The sequence below is a fragment of the Somniosus microcephalus genome, chromosome 10 (genome assembly GCF_052327205.1).
Source record: "Somniosus microcephalus isolate GS21.2 chromosome 10, FLI_Smic_1.0, whole genome shotgun sequence".
In the NCBI taxonomy this organism is placed as follows: Eukaryota; Metazoa; Chordata; class Chondrichthyes; order Squaliformes; family Somniosidae; genus Somniosus; species Somniosus microcephalus.
Genome location: NC_140996.1, coordinates 132,362,365 through 132,381,146, shown reverse-complemented (window position 1 = coordinate 132,381,146; position 18,782 = coordinate 132,362,365). Strand labels below are relative to the sequence as shown.

The 18,782-nt window shown below is 40.3% G+C and overlaps 1 protein-coding gene across 2 annotated transcripts in view; it reads left to right on the top strand.

Moving 5' to 3' along the window:
• tmem135 (transmembrane protein 135) overlaps positions 1-14,901 on the top strand; it is a 537,823-nt gene extending 522,922 nt beyond the window's left edge. Inside the window, exons 13-16 of one of the 2 annotated variants that reach the window (XR_015079728.1) lie at positions 2,944-3,042; positions 8,681-8,748; positions 12,496-12,684; positions 13,076-14,901. Coding sequence is in view for 1 of the 2 variants with exons in the window: in XM_085998806.1 (XP_085854932.1) it covers positions 2,944-3,042; positions 8,681-8,748; positions 12,496-12,625 (297 nt within the window). In the remaining variant the exon portion in view is untranslated. Of the gene's footprint in view, positions 1-2,943; positions 3,043-8,680; positions 8,749-12,495 lie in introns of both variants that reach the window. The other variant, XM_085998806.1, reaches the window with a different exon arrangement.
• Positions 14,902-18,782: the final 3,881 nt, after the last annotated feature.

Here is an 18,782-nt window from a genome sequence, read left to right as displayed (position 1 = left end):
AATATGAGGGAAGGCCTCCTCCACTTGAGCCCAAGCAGCCTTCATATTCGCAGCATTGTCAGTAACTACTGCAAAGACCTTTTGTGATCCAAGATCGTTGATGACTGCTTTCAGCTCATCAGCAATGTATGTGCCTGTGTGTCTGTTGTCCTTCATGTCTGTGCTCTTGAAGAACACTGGGAGAGGAGTGGAGACGATGTAGTTTATGATGCCCTCCCCTCGTACATTTGACCACCCACCTGAGATAACTGCAACACAGTCTGCCATCTCTATCGTTTCTTTAAGCTTTCCTTGGACTCTGTTATACTCTGCCTCCAGCAAATAAGTAGACAAAGCATGTCTGGTGGGAGGACAGTATGCAGGGCGAATAACATTGTAACATCTCTTCCAGTACACATTGGCTGTGGGCATGAGCCTGTCGCATATACAGCTCGAGCAAGGCACTCATCTGCATTCTTCTGGCTATGGTTATCCATTGTATCAAAGAACCTTCCAAGTGGGCCAGGAGTTGCTGCTGATAAGGAGCCTGATGCTGAATGTGAACCATCATCATCTTGAATGGAAGCAGAGGAACTCTGGGCTGACTGCTGTGAGCTTTGAGTGAAGTTGTTGCATTTGGATAAATGCTGCTGCATCTTTGTGGCATTCTTTACATATGGCTTTATACAGTGTTTGCACATGTATACAGTCTTTCCATCTTTAATGCCTGGGGTAAAATGCTTCCACACATCCGACAGTAAACGTGGCATTGTTCTATGCAGAGAAATAAAGGGCATTCGTCTCTGTGTCGAACTGCGGTCGATCAGCACGATTGCAACAGGGTGAGTAAATTTTTCCTGATGCTCCATGTGATGGAAGCATGACCTGTGCATGCACGACGCTACATCACCAATAGAGGGAGCTAATCACTCATCTAACCAATCAGGACACATTTGTTCAAAGCCACACACAAAACTTGTAATTATTAAAACAAGCCAAGTAAGAAGATGAACATATATTGATTAAGAAATTCCTTAATAATTAAGATTCCATCTCTTAGTAATTTTAAGAGAGGACCTGTGGAAAAAAATGAAAGAAAAAAAAACAATATTATGCTAGCATGTGCTTTTTTTGGGCAAAATTCCCAAGCTAAACTTCCCGTGGAAAATTTCTGGAAATTTACCGGAAACTTTCCACCGCTTCGCAACCCTACATAAAACCCAGATTCTCATTTGCCTTTTTTATGGCCTTGTTCACTTGCACACTCTATATATCGGACATCTCTCTGTCAAGAATATTACCATTTTGAGTATATTTCCTTTCACTGTTTATTTTCTCAAAATGCATCAAGCCCTAGGAAATATTCAATTTAGGTCTGATAAAATTCAGGCCAAATGGCTTTTGATCCCAGATCAACAAAAAAAATCTGTTTTACCTCTATCTTGGTCTTTAAATTTACTTAATGTACTTTTAACATTCCCATAAAGTTGGCCTGTGTGAAACAGAATGCTTCTTGCAAGTGTGTAGCAATGGAAGATTTAAAGCTTCCATTTAATCTTCCATTTTCTGTGGTAAATATTAGGTTTATATACCACCGTAGTTTAAAAAAAAAAATAATTTCTACAATTTTTATTCCACTTTTTCTAACTATTTGATTATAAGAAAGATAAAGGAAAATGAATTTCAAATGCTCAATGTGAAATAAAAACAGAAAATGTTGGAGATACTCATCAATCAGGTCCATCAGTGCATGAAAAGAGGAAAAAAAGATATAGTGGAGCCTTTAATATATTAAATATTTAATTTTGGGCTGCTAATGGTCCCCTGAATAAAATTATATTGAATTACACTATGATAATAAAAGTAAAACCTCTATCTCAAATATGTTTGTCGGTCCATTCACTTTCTCCTGGCCCAGTCATGGTCAGCTGGTTTCACACTTTCACCAGTTGCTACTAGTGATGTACCTGCACTGTGAAAACTGGCCTGGATGATAGCCCTTCATTACTGTCCAGTGCCAGTCTGCCGCTTGTTTCTATCTCCTCCCAGACTCTCAGCCCATTTGCTCAGTATACCACTGGGTTCTTGTTTGTGAATTTGGTGGGTGTTCCAGCATGGCACTGACATCATAGGTTTCAGGTCTCAGCGCTGCTCCTTCAACAAGCTTAGTCAATTCAGTGAATGCAGTTGATGCAAAGCATCAGAGATTGCACGTTCAAAACTGAAAGGAATACTGTTAGAAATTCTTAAAAAGCTATGTCAAAACATCACGAGGATACTTTTTTTTACTGTATTTATTCCATCTTTAATTTAATTTAAATTAGCCTAAACCTTTTGCACCAGCTCGAGTAAGCCGACAAGTTTTTTTTCACCAATTTTCTCTGCTAGTTTTCTCCTCTCTCCTATTGCTGGGTGACTGGCATCCTTCAAAAACTTGTCCATGTTAGCATTATCCATATGCGAGACGTGGCAGTAAGTGTTGGCAGGTTATTCTATCATGAGGCAACACAGCTGAGCATTATTCTGTCCTTCAGTGTCCATACGTGCACTTCCAGCAGGGATCCCAGGATAGCTATCCAGAGTGGGAGCCCAAGTCATTTTCTCCTCCCTAACTCTGGTGCATTGAGGCCAATTGTCACAGAAAAGAGTGACAATAATATTAATTATCAGTGGGTTTTTTTGCTGGTAAAAATTCTTATTGCTGTCAAATGCTCTGTTACTTGCACAAGGGTGCAGTCATTCCAAGAGTCACTATTTTAATAGATTTTCCAAATGAACACTGCCATTATTGGTCACTTGTACCTCACATGCCAGCAGTGTTTGTGATGTGTTCAAATATGTAAAATATAGCAGGATCTTAGACTTTGTCATAATTGTTGGAATACTGCAAATTCCAGTATTAAAATTTAAATGATGGTGGTCAGATTATTTCTATAAATAATTGGTATTCATCTTTGCTGCCAGACAATGTATTTCAAAGGCATTGAAGCAGGAAAATGTCCATACGTTGCGCATGCAGACACCATCATCTATGCGATTTCCACAGCCGTATGTTTTCAAGCAGTAAGTACCAAGTAATGTGACAGATTTATGGGTACACTATTATTTAGAAGCCCCCTTCTCAGTGCATTTCAAATCAGGAGGAGCCACACTAAAGTGACTCAAGACTCTTATTTTATGATGTAACAAAATATTTGTGTGTATTCTATAAAAATGATAGATTAAAACAACATTTTAGAGGCTGTCTTTGAAGATCAGCTATCTGAACATGTGCCCTCTTACTGTTTTTGTTCAGCATGATGCAGTTCAACAGAAATTGATAGCAAGAGAAGAACTCAATGGCAGATATTTTCTTTACCTATGGGACCTGGTTTCAAATCCAGTCAGGACTAAGGAGATCAAGTCTTTCTGCTGACTGTAATGATCTTAGGTGAAATAAACCTAGTGGACTTGGGTATGCAGCATAAAAATGGCCACCAGTTGGCAATAAATTGGTAATGTTGTTTATAGAGATCGACCGTAAGGAGGCATGATTTGAGAAACCCACTGTTTCAGTACTCGTTGGAGGTGGAGGCAGTATCCAGGAAGGTTTATGCTCCTTTTAGTTATATGAGCACTAGCATATTATTCACCAGCACAGTGTACCTGCCCATGGTGGTGCCATTCCAATTTACTCAGAGCCTTGGGGCATTTTTGGTAATACACAGTTACTCTGATGTGACATCATGACTTGATTGAATTTCAAAGGGCTTTCTGTTAGCTCCTTGTAATTATGTTACAATCAATGTGAGATGAATCTATGGTCAGACCATCACTTTCTGTCTGTCTGCCAAGCAGTTGTATATGCATTTTGGCAGCACTGAACCACAGCGTTAATTCATTACCAAAGTTATAGCATAACAGCAGTAATTAGCATCCGACAATGTTATGCATATCCTGGGCTTGATGCTGACTCCATGTACCTGACGTGGGAAAGTATTCCATATCCAGGGCTTGATGCTGACTCCATGTACCTGATGTGGGAAAGTATTCCATATCCAGCACTAACATTCCTCACCTGATGAGCACAAGGAAACACAGTTAAGCATTTATTTTTATATTATGAGGCGGACTTTCAAAATGATATGTTTCCAGCTCAATATGTGCATGGATATATTGTCTCACCCCTTTTATTTAATCTAATTATACAAAAGTAAAATGTGAGCAGTTCTACCTATCCATCTGTGCATTTTAACCTCATGGTTTCATTGCTACTCATGAAGATGACAGCAGAAGCTTTTTAGATCAGAATAGAGGAGCTCAGGTTCTTTTGCTACTTGTTTTGTTCATGTTGCCAAATACAGCGTAGCCATTCAGGGGGCAGTAGAAGACCAAACTGGATTAGCTGGAAACATTCAATATTCCTCATCAATAATTACTCTCAACTATACATGTAGTTATCTTAATTGGTATTGGTCACAAAATACCCCACCCAACTGAGTCATTTGGAAGGATAGCAGCTGTTTGCTAAATACCAATTCTCAGGAAATAAAACTAAGTAATGGCTTGCTGAAACAGTAACTGCAAGTCACAATGTACAATCTAATGGCTAGGAATGCTATTTGACACAGTAGATCTCAATTTCTACAGAGTGACTTCTATACCAAAACCACTGGAATATCAACTCAAATCTCAACAGTTTCAGTAAAGCCAAGTTTCTCACCAGAATATTAGATCAGCCAAATTTCTCAATTATGCATCTGCTGTGGCTACTTTTGTTCTGAGTGTAAGAATTCAGTCTTGAGCGATGTTGCACAGTGTCTAGTGACATCAAATGTATTTACATTATTAAATTTGAATGATTATATTATACCATTCAAGTGTTGGAGAATTACAGATACCCTTGCCAGCCCAAGGGGAACGGATAGGGTAGATCGAGAGAAACTATTTCCACTGGTTGGGGATTCTAGGACTAGGGACATAGTCTAAAAATTAGAGCCAGACCTTTCAGGAGTGAAATTAGGAAACACTTCTACACACAAAGGGTGGTAGAAGTTTGGAACTCTCTTCCACAAACGATACTAGATCAATTGTTAATTTTAAATCGGAGTTCGATAGCTTTCTGTTAACCAATGGTATTAAGGGATATGGACCAAAGGCGGGTATGTGGAGTTAGGTCGCAGATCAGCCATGATCTCATAATGGCGGAACAGGCTCGAGGGGCTGAATGGCCTCCTTTTTCTATGTTCCTAACCAACCCCCCCCCCCGTCACCACCACTCCTAAATCTCATGCCAGCCGCCTGTCCATATTGCTGTAGACAAGACATTGAAAAACAGAGCAGTGCATTGAAAATGTCAGTCCACAACTTTGAAGTTGGAGCTGGGATAGGCAATCTAGGAACCTCCTGGACAGATAAGGAAATTTATACGGTGCATGCATATATCAGGAAGAGATATGACTGGTGATCGAACAATTATTATTTATATTAAACAATAAAATAACTAGAATGAACAGGAGACAAGGTTTAAAATATCTCCATATAGACGAGAGTTTTAAGTATGTACTGCAATATATTTTTTTTAGTATGGCTCTCTTTTCCTCTTGATTGACCTAATTTCTCCCAATGTCATTGCACAATGTTGTAAAACACCGTGGCCCGGATTTTGCAGTGGTAATAATGGCAAAACTGTCAGTGTTCGCTGTCATTACCCAACTGAAACTGACTGTAACTTCAGGATTTAGCGTATGCACAGATAAACACGGAAATCCTGAAGTTGCGGTCAGTCAAAGGCTGTGCTGTGGAACTCCCCATAATGAGCAATCGATGAAATTACTTGAACTGATGAAAACTTCCCCTTTTCCGCCTAATATAATTGTTAAACACCCCATAAAAAGTTAAGCTTTGTTGAAAGAGGTGTAACTGGGGTTTTAATGGCGTGATGACTGCTGAATAATCGGTCTGGCCCTGAAAAAACTAATTTTATATTTGTGGAATGTCACATTTCTCCATTATGATAAACATTACTAGACTTTTTAAATACATTTTTTAAAGTTTTAATTTTTTTTTAAATTTGTTTACGATAGTTCAGCTTCTACCTTAACCCCATGTCTATGTCCCAATCTTTATTTCTGTAAAAATTTTTAAAAGTGAATGATGAAAGCTGCTTTTCATTTCCCGGTTTGCTGTCTGAGAATTCTTCAACGTGATTGGCTGCTTAGACAACTTGATGACATCACTGCTGTTATATGCTGGAGATCCCTTTTTGACAGTGCTACAATCAAATTAAGGTTGAGAAAGCTAAAGTATTTGCCACAGAGATCGGTGATCTTTGTGTGCAGCTTTCTTCGAGGTTCAGCAGCGATTGCCGTCGCTTCGCAGCTGACCCCAAATTCCGGGCCAATGTCTTTTGGTCGTGTGACAGAGGCGCACAAAAAAAGTTATGGCTGTGATGGCAGAGCTAATGGAAGACACAAACTCAGGTGCATCTTCAGCAGAAAACATCAGAAGTGTTGGCAATACAGCCCCATATGCAAAACTGAAAAATTATGTTGCGCTATGTTCAGGCAGGATCGCACTCTGGTTTTAGCTGAACTGCGTTCTTGCACTTTACATTATCATCCAAATTCATGAAGAATGCAACTATCTTCTAACAAACTCCCAGATGTTGTTGATTCTCTATGGCTTACAACTGCTCTTTCAAGTTCCCAACTTCTGCAGCTGTTAATTTGCTCAAACACTCTCTCACCTCCACCTTTGATGTTGTTGTCCCCAGAGTAACATTTGCTCTCTCCCAGCCCAGTTGTTGCCCGTGGTATGGCCCCACCTTCACTCCCTCAAGTCCAAGGGACCGCAGACTTGACCATATCTGGCGTACAACTAGTTTAGTCATCCAGCACCAGATCTGACTGGACCACATCAAAATAACCCACTACTCTAGGATCATCCTGAAGAGCAAAGATAACTCCCAGCTTCTATTTTCCACTATCAACTGGCTCCTTAAACCCCTCTCTCTGCCTTCTGCATCCTCACCCCCAAGATAGAGACCAGCCGTTCAGCTCCCCCTACTGCTTCCCCCTTTTTCCTTACCCACCAAGCCAATCCTCCCTCCAACTCGAACACTGAACTTTAAAGATAACAGAGAGAAGTAGCTCAGCCACTGTCCTTATGCTTCCTTACCCAATGTCACCTCATTCACTTAGGCGAATATTATTGCAGTTTATCAAAGACGGCACTAACCTTAATAATGCAGTCGCTGGTCACAATACTAGTGCGGGAGTCTGAGAAATTCCTGATTTCTAGGCCCTGTGTGAGCAGCACAAATGGGGCTTGGAAAAGCTGATGGTCCACTCGGAAGCCAGATAATTGGCAACTATGTAGGTGTCTTTTAAGATTTTTTACGGGTATGAAGAATTTGGATCGAAGCCTTGTCAGGTACCGGATTCAAGGACTAGGGACAGGATTTAAAGTTCAGTGTGTCAAAGGAAAGTAATTAATTTACACAACTTTTTTTTACTGAAACCAATTACCAGTGTGGTGGTGAATCAGAAAGCCATGGCAGGTTTTAAAAAAGACTGGATGAATTCCCATTAGTAAGGGGAATACTGGGCTATTTGTTCTAGAATCACAATAAGGAACCTGGTGGGAAGTTTGGAAGAGTAAGCTAGATGAACCAATGGTCTTTTGCCAGAAACATCACTTTGGTTACTATTACTTTTTTCAAAATACTAGTTACTGTTATCTTTAAACATTCTAAAGGATCCCAATGATTGATGTATCATTCATAGTAAGCCTGCATAAGAATAAACTATAAAGAATATTTTAACATTGCACAATACAAAACACAATGACGCTGAAATTAATCTTTAGGATATTAGCGTATGAATTACTACATTTGCCTGAAATTCTTTTCTGCTATTTTAGCAGTCATTTATCAAATTCAGATCGATGGTTAGCATCTTGGCTGTAACAGTGTATTGAGGATTTAGCGTCAAATTGTTAAATATTTGCATACTGGTACCTCTCGGCCTAATTCAGGGCTGATATATATTTAAATGGTATAATGCTGCCATTCTGCTATAAGGAGATGCAAAGAACCAGAGGTTTATTAGTAAATAGTGTATATGGGTAGCGTGTGGCACAGCATACCAATGCCCTTAAATCCTGGATCAATAGAAAGTGGGTTATATTCCCACATGGTGAGCTCTGGTCTTCTGGGAAGGCAGAGTGAAGCCCAGGACCAAAAACACCATGAATCAGCCTACACCATCATCATACAGATTCTGGGATCTAGTTCTAAACAACATTATACGTATCCTTGGAACGGGTTAGGGAATGGCATCAACTGCAAGGAATCAAAGGAGATGGAAGAAAACAATTGTTACAGTGAGTGCAGGAGCAACTAGTACGTCAAAGCTGACATTTCTATTCTGTGAAAATCATATACTGTTGTAAGATTCTCATACTGAATACTGTGTGGAAGAAAAATGCAGTTAACAGGAAGGTTCCCTTAGCATGTACAGAAAAATGAGAGTCATTAAATGGTTAATTTAGAATCAAGAATGTGGTGCACTTATCAGGAATGCAGGTTTGAAAACCTTTTCTGTGGGATTAAATCAACATAAGAATGCTATTCAATAAAATGTTCTATATATTCAGGTGCAATTGCATTTCATTGAGAGTTTAAAAGAACATTGTGATTAACTTTCCTCAACACTTCTAGGCAGTGATGGAAGTACAGAACCTACGGCCTTCCTACTGGAAGTTTCTGCTGAGGCTTACAAAGGGAAGGTAAGTGTCTCAGTTGACTTAAATCAATTAGTTCTGTTTTTAGATATCAATCTTTTAGATTTTTATTTTGAAGACACTTGACCTGTAACATTAACTAAAAGAATTATAGTCTGCATCCCTTTACTTTATCTCTTGAAAGTGCCACTGTTTCTGATAAAGGTACATTTTTTTCCAAAATAAAAAATCTAGTATAATTTACAAAAAATGTTCTTTCCTAAATGAATTCTATATACCCCCTTTAAGCTTATGTTTCCCCCAAAATCTTCAAAAATACAATACAAGTAATGATAGACTTGTCTGAAATAACACAACAAGTTTGTGAGTTTAGTTATAAAACTTTGGAACTCTGATCAGAGGATCAGCAGCAGACGAGTGGTCGTGTGGCTTGAGGAAGTCTACTGTGTCTCTTGGTACTCCTGATTGATTGAGTGATTATCTTATTGTAGGCTACAAATTTGTCAGTGGTGTGAAGTGTCTTTGCTAAAGCTTTTCCATAAAGGTGACCAAACAGATTTGTGCATTCACCTGGCTATAATGCAGTTTATCCGTTCACAATTGAATTGTAGCCTGATTTTGTTCTTTATTTTACTCTTCCACTGTCTGCAAAGGTGGTGGTTGTCATCTGACTTCCTTGTGCAGAGGTGGATGTGTAAATTAGTTTTTATCGACAGGCTATTTCATGCTTAACTAATAGACAGGCTACTTCCAGCTAGAGACTTCCAATATCTGTTTTATCCCAGTCGCATGAGCTGCTGAATTTCTGTAAGATGTCTCCCGTCACAATCCAATTGGCATGTTCCATCAGAGTGCGGAGTCTCAACAACTTGTTGAGCAGCGATTACAAATTGCATCTACAAAAAGTTAAGTCAAAAATTTTTGAGCACCAGATAAATCCCCACATACCTACAACCACATCCTTCAGAGCAGCGAAGCTGGAAAATTTAAACTTTAAATAGACCAGAGCAGATTGTAGTTTATTTGAAAAATCTTTGCAATGAAGTCTTAACCGCTTGCAGACTAGCAAATTTTGATGTACAAACCATGAACAGTCAAGCTGCTCAGAAGCTAAATAGGAGCTGTTTTTGTTTAGGAGCAAATTGTGGTGATCCAGTTTTTGGTGGTATCTTTTGTTTTATTGAGTTGTTACAGGTAAAAACAAGTTTGTGGGCCTTCGAGTTCATAAATCTTCAGTTTTTTTGTTGGTTAGCCAACGTACAAAGAGATTTTGATTTTTTTTTCTAAAAAACCTTTGCAAAGTGCTGAATAGCCAATAGCATTGACCCTAATCATTACGTGTAAACATCAAATACACTGGTAAAAATTATTTGACGTGAAGTTGCTTCTATTTTGTATGTATGCAGGTCAGTTTGTTGGTCTGTCTGTCTCTCACTCACTCTGCCATAAATATAAATTAAATAAGATTAGCTCTATCCACTCTGGATTTCTCTTTAATTATATCATCCAAGCAGAGCCACATCCATAAAACTCTGGAGTCTGTTAACCTGGGCACATGCAAAAATGTTTTCAAATATCTACAGTTACAATTCATCTGCATTTCCTTTTTAAAAAGCAATTATGGATTTTTTTGTTGCTCTCCATGAATTGGACAGGAATATCAGCTCCTGGTGGACTGGATGACAATTCTGAGGTTTATCAGTAGTATTTTAGATTTCCTTTAGTAGTGTACAGGCTTTGTTAGCCACGTATAAAGAAAATTTAAAATCCAATTATGTTGACCTAGTGACGTATTCTGAAGTAGAAATTGCTTTCTACCTGAATCTGCAATCTATTAAAGGCGATGCATTATAGCCAATAATATTAGCTTTTAACTATCCAACTATTTACAATGCAGTTTCAGGCAGTAATACCAACTTTCTGATTTTGAAAATTGAGCACAGCTCATCAGTGCCTCCGTGCCATTTTATCACCTTGAAGTCTTCTTCCATTGAAGAATGCTGTTCCTCTGAAAGGCTCGTGAGGGTGTGATTCATTCATATTGTTATAAATTTCTTTAAAATCTTTTGTGTTCATCAAGGCAAGGGATGATCATGCTGGAGAAAAGAACATTTTCTATTTTAGGCACCCAGTGTCAGCATCAGGCATTCTTAGATCAGGTACAGCACAGCAAGATCCCTCTACTGGAGCCCAACATTGTGCTTCCTCCCCCAACCTCAGTAAAGCACTCCCTGCTGCACCTGTGGTATATCTTTCCATTTCTCACACCAACCATCCTTGGGCCTGCCTGATTTTCATTCCCAACTAGTGCTGGTTTAGTGTTAAGGCCCAAGCCCACAAGGAACTGGATTTAAACTGGCCAAACCTATTTCACATTGGACTCTTACAGCCAGCAGTCGGAGGAGACTTTCATCCCGTCAGTCTGGACTGAATTTAGAACCCAAAGCCCTGGAGCTGAAAGGCAGTGTCTATCACACTTCACCACTAGTCTTTATACTTCATTTCTGTAATGCTAAATATATCTTGCAAAAAAATTGTTTTGTATTTTTATAGTGTTCATTGTTTCTGAAATTTATTTTCATGTGTATATCAATATATATTAGAAAAGTAGATGGATACTAATAATTCATTTCAGAATGCATTGAAAACCTCTGTCAGCTGTGTTTATGGTATTTACCCATTATTACCTACAATACCCGTCACGCCTGAAGATTTTACTGTGATTGGGGGGTTTTGCAATGTTGAAGTGCTGGCTACTGTTAGTAATGCCAAACAGTAGTAACACCCTAGTTGCTGAAAGGAATAGCTGCTGTTTTATTTGAGTCTGCATGCAGCTGCAGTCTCTGGCCACTGGGTGTCACCATGGAGCAGTCTTGAACCTCCAGTGATGGCAGCCTTTTTGATAAAGGAAAGTAAAGGTAAGGAGGAGATTGTAAATTTAAATCAATTGTATAAAATTTTGCCCAGATACAGGTTACTTGAAAACCTCCCTTCTGGACATCTTCCAACTGACCTGCCTGTCGCTCCTCGGATTTAGTTTCTGCACTTTTTATGGCAGCGGCACTTTCCCAGTTCCTGCCAGTCAACTCCTTATCTAAAACAACAACTTGCATTTATGTAGCACCTTTAACATAATAAAACGTCCCATGACGCTTATCAAGTCACCATTGTGCTAACACTAGGCTCTATTCCATATTTGCTGCCTGACCTACAATACCGGCTCCTCCACTAGCCTAATTTCCACAATGCTGTAAATTCCTCTTTATGAACTCAGAGTTTCTCTGCCTGTCGAGGCGTTTTGCAGGCCTTCGATCCACCTCTGAGCCTGCAGTTGAAAATCTCTGGCCTGATCCCTGCCCCATGCCATCTTCCTCGCCCCCCCCCCCCCCGCCTCTTCCTCGCCCCCACCTCTTCCTCTGGCCCCCCCACCCCCTCCTCCTGCCCCACAACCACCTTTGTCCCCTCCCCCTTTCCAGCCATCTTCCCCTTCTCCCTTCACCCCATCTCTTCTCCCCCTTTCCCCTCCTTCCCTTCCCCCCACCTTGGTTCATTTATCCATCTCTCCTCTAACTTTGCTTGACTTGAATACTGCACTAGATCTTGACTTCCAGTATCCAATACCACAGGAGATCAACTAGACTAAATAAACATAAAATCCTTCAGCGCATGGCTTGTGGCAAAAGTATGTCACCAATAAATTAGGTAGATTATTCACGATAGCTCAAATGTGTTTTCAACTACTAAGACGCAATGTTTTTTCAGTATAAACCCTTATATGTTTGTTTCAATCAGGTTTGCTCTGATGAACAGAAGAGCGTTGGATGTTTTTGGTACACAAGCCTCTAGAGACTTCAAAGGATTCATACCAAGACTGGACCCAAGATATACTGTTATAACACCAGAACTTGAACTCCATTCCTGACTGCTTACTAGTTTGATTGGCCAGGATTGACATTCAGTGCAGTGGTTCCGGTTCCTAAGGCAGGTTTAACAGAAGGAGTCATTAATTCCGGTGTTTCACCTTAAAAAATATTAGTAAAATATCCATATTCTTGCTGTTTTCCGTAAGAGATCGGCTGTCTAATTGAGCCTCTCTTCTAATATTAAAAAATGTGAATGCTTAAAGCACTTAATTTTGGAAGTTCAGTAGTTTCTGTTAATTGATTGTTCCAGATTTTGTTACAATTTTTGCTAGTTATTTTAAATGTGATGCATACAAATTCGGGTGTACTACAAATCTCATTTATGCCAACTGCTTGTTAGCAGGATATATCACCCATTTTATATACACTGATGCTGATGGATTTGTTTGAGAAATTGAATATTTTTTTCTCTTTTACGTAGTCTATAATTATGGTTTCATTCCTTCTAGCCAATGGTTAACAGACAAATGAAATAAACAGGATTTGATGGAAAATAAGTTACATCCTGCTGTGTAAATTGAACCACCGACTTGCACTGCTGAAGAAACATTGTTGTTTTTACCATTAAAATGCTCTCGATCAATTTTGATCAACAAAGCCCTATTCATTTCTGTTAAGTAAGTAACCTCTTTACCACAAAATTCCATGCATACTGATAACTTAATGAAAGTCTTAGTACTAATTTCTGTTGCAGAATTTGTTAGTTCTCTTCTAACTGGAAAATTTTCATACCTGGTTGTATTACAAAAACTATAAAGATGACTAATTTTGGCTATAAATGCAATAAAATGTGCATTTCAGGCAAAAAAAAATTCTTGTGACAGGAATTTAAAACAAATATAACTGTTCAATTAGAAAATTTACTCAGAAATTGACCCTAGAGGATTTTATTGCAGTTAGGCTGCACTAACCCTGTGAGAGCTGAAGAACTTTTGCTTCTGAGAATCAAACAATTGCTGCTAGTAATTTGTTCAAAAGGATATAGATCATAAATTGAAATTCCAAATATTAAAAACATACAATAAGGATAAATATTTATCTATTAAATCTTCTGTTTTATACTACACTGAAGAAAATAGAACATTTTATTTTTGGACATAGTCCATAATAGCGCAAAATGCCGTTTGTTTGCAGAAAAAAGCATGTGTGTTGAATCTGTAAGAAACCACCTTATTTCTACAGCTGATGATGTGTAAATCGAGCTGTTTCAGAAACTTGTAATGAAAAGCAGATGTTTGCCAAGTTATATGCAAACAATGACAGGAACTGCTCTAATGCACTACATATGCTGTAAGTTGGGAATAGTGGTTTCCTAAATCTATATACAGTATGTGCCGATTATTAAAGATATTCTGGTTACTAGGCTTAATCTTGAGATCTCCTAACTATGGCCTAAGCTGTTCAATTGGATTATCCTCATCAGTTCCAGTGGTATGTGAAATTAGAACGAGAGGTGCTCTTGTTTCCAGTAGTCTGCTGCAAACATTACAGATTCCTGAGAATCTTCAACTATTTTGGCATTTTACTCCCAGCACAAGTGGTTGGCATTGACAGAGCTATTTGAGAGCTGTGACTTGTATTCCATCAAATAATGGCATGCGTCTGGTTAATAATCAGTATATTTACAGGTGTTAATTACCTCATAAAGCAAAACTCATCGCAGGATGTGATGTGAGTTGCTTTGGTAGCTTTGATCAAAACTGTGAGTATTCAAATTATTCCAATAAATTGGAAAAATGGAAATTTTCCCAAGTATGTACTGGAAAATTATTGTGGAAGAATTGACTCCGCAACATGTCAAAATTTTAAAGGAATTCATGGCCTTTGTGGGAAAAATTGGTTTATTGCATTGGTAAGTATGTATTGAGTTACAAAGGGCTAAAGGGCAGTTTGTACCTGTTTATGTATGGCTTATTAGTGCAAAGAGCACAATTTGTTGCTTTTGTTATGACTCCATTTGTCCATACCGCCTTAAACTTCTGCCTAGAAAGCTTGAGTTTGAAACAGAAACAAAAGAAAACAAAGGACATGAACCCCCTTCCACTGTCAACAGACTCCTCTATTGGTTTGTATAAAATGTCTTCATTGCAGAGAGGGGACAAAACAAATCTGGAGAAGAAGATATACCATGTAATTGTGTTAAATTTTTGTAAGAAAAAATAGAAAACTCAAAACATGTAAATCACTTGATAAATTTAAGGCTGCATCTTAACAAGTTTGTATATTAATATAAATATCCTTTAATTTTAACAATTAAAATACTAATAAAACATCAGTGAAACTAAGTATATTTTTACTTATAGTAATGAAAGAAGATAGTTGTATTGTCAGTTTTTATTTACCAGAAAGCTGTTTTTTTTGAGGAACAGAGCATGTAGTTCACGTGACATGCAATTTAGAAGTGCATGCAGGCAGTGGTTCCGACTCAAAATGTGTTCATAGCTGGTTGGTAATAATAACACCAAGCCCTTATTAATGGTTTCTTCAAACCCACAGTATTTAAGCAAATGTAAGATACAATGGCCTAGAAATTAGGTATGGCCCCGCCAGGTCAGTTGCGCCCAAAAGTTTGCGCAGCGCCCGGAGCCCGTTGCGCCCGCCAGAAATTCACTTTTAGCGCCCCAAGTCGGAACCGGGCGCTGTTCCAGGGTGTGCCCGCCTCCGCTTGGGGCGCGGAAAGTGAATTTCAGTGCTCCAGCTGCCGCTGTGCCACCCGATGCGGTGCGGCAGGCTGGGGTACTGCAGGCCTCCTCCTCTTAAGGAGGAGCTGCCTGCAGCCGTGAGATCGCCGCTGGATTCTGCCGGCAAATGAGCCCGGCACCACGGAGAAGTGCCGGGCTCGCGGGAATCAGCCACCAATGCCGCGGGGGGGGGTGGTGTCGGAGGCCGGGGAGGGAGGTGCGGGCAGGCGGCCGCCAAAAAAGCGGCCGGCCGCACCTCCACCTTGATGCGCCCCACTAACACTGCATGAAGGCCGTGTTTCACGAACGTTGTTTGCGGCCGCTGCGGAAGAGGTGGCCGCAACTGAATATGGGCGTCGGGCCGGCATCGGGGTGGAACTGGGGCGCTGCGCACACCGATGACGTCATCGGTGCCGGTGCAGCGCTACCGGCTACCGCCGCCATTGACGCTGCACTCAATTTCCGCGCTACCAACCCCGCCGGCGCAGAAGACCTCTTTAGGCGCTAAGTGGGCGCAAGGCCCACTGAATTTCTAGGCCAATATCGATAATGGTCCAATATTGTATGGCAGTTAGGCTACCACAACATCACAATTGTCTTAAGAGATTTCAGCACACACACAATAACTGTGTTTCCATTTTACAATTTAAAGTTCCATTTAATGGTGAAAATTGTGTAAACATTCTCTATATTGTGTGTAGTGATCAACTGCAACAGGTTTTGTACTGCTATCCTTTGCCAGCCATCTCCTACTGCATTATTATTCACAGGTTTGGAAAATAGGAGTAACTGTTCAATAATATTTTGTGTTACAAAATATGATAATATGTATCTGTATGTGGACGTTCATAACATTGTGCAGTTACCCCATGGTGATTGATGCTGTAGTACTTTTCATTTCTTTCCATGATGTAAAACAGAAAAGTTTCCTTATATATTCCTCAAACTAGTTGCAGTTACTTAAATAGCACCTGACATTCTCCGAGTACCAGGTACTTTAAAACCAAAATGTTGGCCAATACCAGGATTCTGATCCATCTCGATTGAAAGAAAATTAATATGCATCAATAAATGTGACGTGCTTATTTCAAATACAAAGAAATGGTCAGTTAGCCCCCGGTGCTGGAATTACAAAACCGCTTTGTCTGTTTTTACCGATTTTGTGGAACAAGTGGAGTAACAATGTTCTTCAAGTTTTCTCTTTCCCGCAACTCCCAAATTTTGATGGTAGCAGAAAGAGGAGCAAAGAAGAACCACCTATTTTATATATTCAGCTGCTGCAAAAAGCATTTTGGAAATAAATTGCATTTACTGTGCGTGCTAATACCTGTAGCAGTATTAAGATCTTGCTCCGTCTTTGACTTGTTGATGGAGAATTCTGACATAGTGTTTTTCATAGTTAGGGCCAGCTGACGTTTATGAGATGATGCTCGATGGTTTCAGTGTACTGGACAGGAATGCTGGTTTTACAGAAGGAGCCCTACTCGGTGATTCTGAATTAGTTTAGTTTCTTTATATTAAAATTAATCACATTTGTGTGGGAAGTCTAAAATTCTTTCAGAAATACTACAAAGTTGTATTACTTAGGTACATTTGTGTAACACCTTTAACATGATAAAACATCCCAAGGTACTTCTAAGGAGGGATGGACCGAGTGGTAGACAAATTAGGAGAATTGGCCGAAGACCGGAATAAAGTTAGATTTTGGATGGGGAAGCGAAATAGCAAGACAAAGAGGTTTGGGTGGGGGGGGGGGGGGGGGAGTTGCAGAGGATAGGGCCTAGATAGTTGAAAGCTCTGCTAAGAAGTGAGGAATGCTGAGAGTGGGGGCTGTACAGGCACAGAGAGTCAGGAGTATAAGGCTCGGGTTGAGGTGTAGGGCTGGGGTAAGTTCTATGGAGGGGATTTCTAAACAAGAACAAGAATTTAGAATTTGGTGTTTTAGGAGACAGGGAGCCAGCAGAGATCAGTAAGGATAAGGGTGATGTATGAGCGAAACTTGTTATGGGTCAGAATGTAGGCGTCAGAGTTTTGGCCAAGAGGACGATGTGCTCAAACAAGAAAATGCCAGAGGAGTGAAGTGAGAAGCCCAAATGAGATTTGGTGATGACAGCCACACTGTTAGCCTGTCACCTCCAAGGGCTTCCAAATCCTCAAGCCTGAAGGCCTCAGATTTAAGTGCACCTGTTACACACAGTTCGGGTGGGTTTTGGACGATTGGGGAGGCTTTGGTAAAGGACAAGTTGTCATCATCAGTGAGCCAGATTTCTGTCAGACAGAATGTCAATGGATGCGCCCACAATGATGTCATGGATACACAAGTCCTTGTGTTCACAAGGGTGCAAACATTCTGGAAGGCAACATATGGCAGACTGAAGGAGCAGGACCTGTGTGAGCTGTGGGACGGGAAATCAAGGGGAAAAGCACGAAGGTGAGTAAGATTTATACCTGCTGAATAGCATTTCTGATGAGGAATGGAGATGAGGCAATTGGGGTTTCTACTCATGGAGAGGTAGTTCTGGGAACTGCAAAGGGCTCATTGTCGCATGCCAAAAATGGAGCACAAGAGGATCATGGGCATGTCCAGGAGGGACTCAAGCCTAAAGTGGTGCTAGGAGAAATTAAGAAGGGTAGTGCCATCAAGTGGGGTGACTGACCAAAAGGAGCATGATGCAGAAGGGAAAAGAGTATGGTGGTTGGGGACGGAAGTGCAGCAAAAGTAAAAGGTAATAGCAACATTGGCCAAGACTTGGCCAGTAAAGGAAGGAAGTTCAGGTTTGAAGCCAAATATGCACATGCAAGTACACCTACCAAACACACTTGTAGTTTACGTAGTACGTACAGAGAAGCTAAAATATAGCTAGGCCCTATAGGTGGATACTTGGGAAATAATGGTCGGGAGTCCAGGGTCAGACGGAAATGGTAGGGTCCCCAGGACTGGCTGCTGTTTCCAGCCTGATGTGGAAATTGAGGCTAGTAACCAGTTCAGATGTGAGAAAAAGAGGATTGGTGCCCGATCCTAGTGATGAGTGGAATTTTTTTAAATATTTGTTCCTGGGATGTGGGCGTCGTTGGCAAGGCCAGCATTTATTGCCCATCCCTAATTGCCCTTGAGAAGGTGGTGATGAGCCACCTTCTCTAACTGCTACAGTCCGTGTGGTGAAGGTACTCCCACAGTGCTGTTAGGGAGAGAGTTCCAGGCTTTTGACCCAGCGACGATGAAGGAACGGCGATGTATTTCCAAGACAGGATGGTATGTAACTTGGAGGGAAACTTGGAAGTGATGGTGTTCCCATGCGCCTGCAGCCCTTGTCCTTCTAGGTGGAAGAGGTTGCAAGTTTGGGAGATGCTGCCGAAGTTGCTGCAGTGCATCTTGTAGATGGCACATACTGCAACCATGTTGCACCGGTGGTGGAGGGAGTGAATGTTTAAGGTGGTGGATGGGGTGCCAATCAAGCGGGCTGCTTTGTCCTGG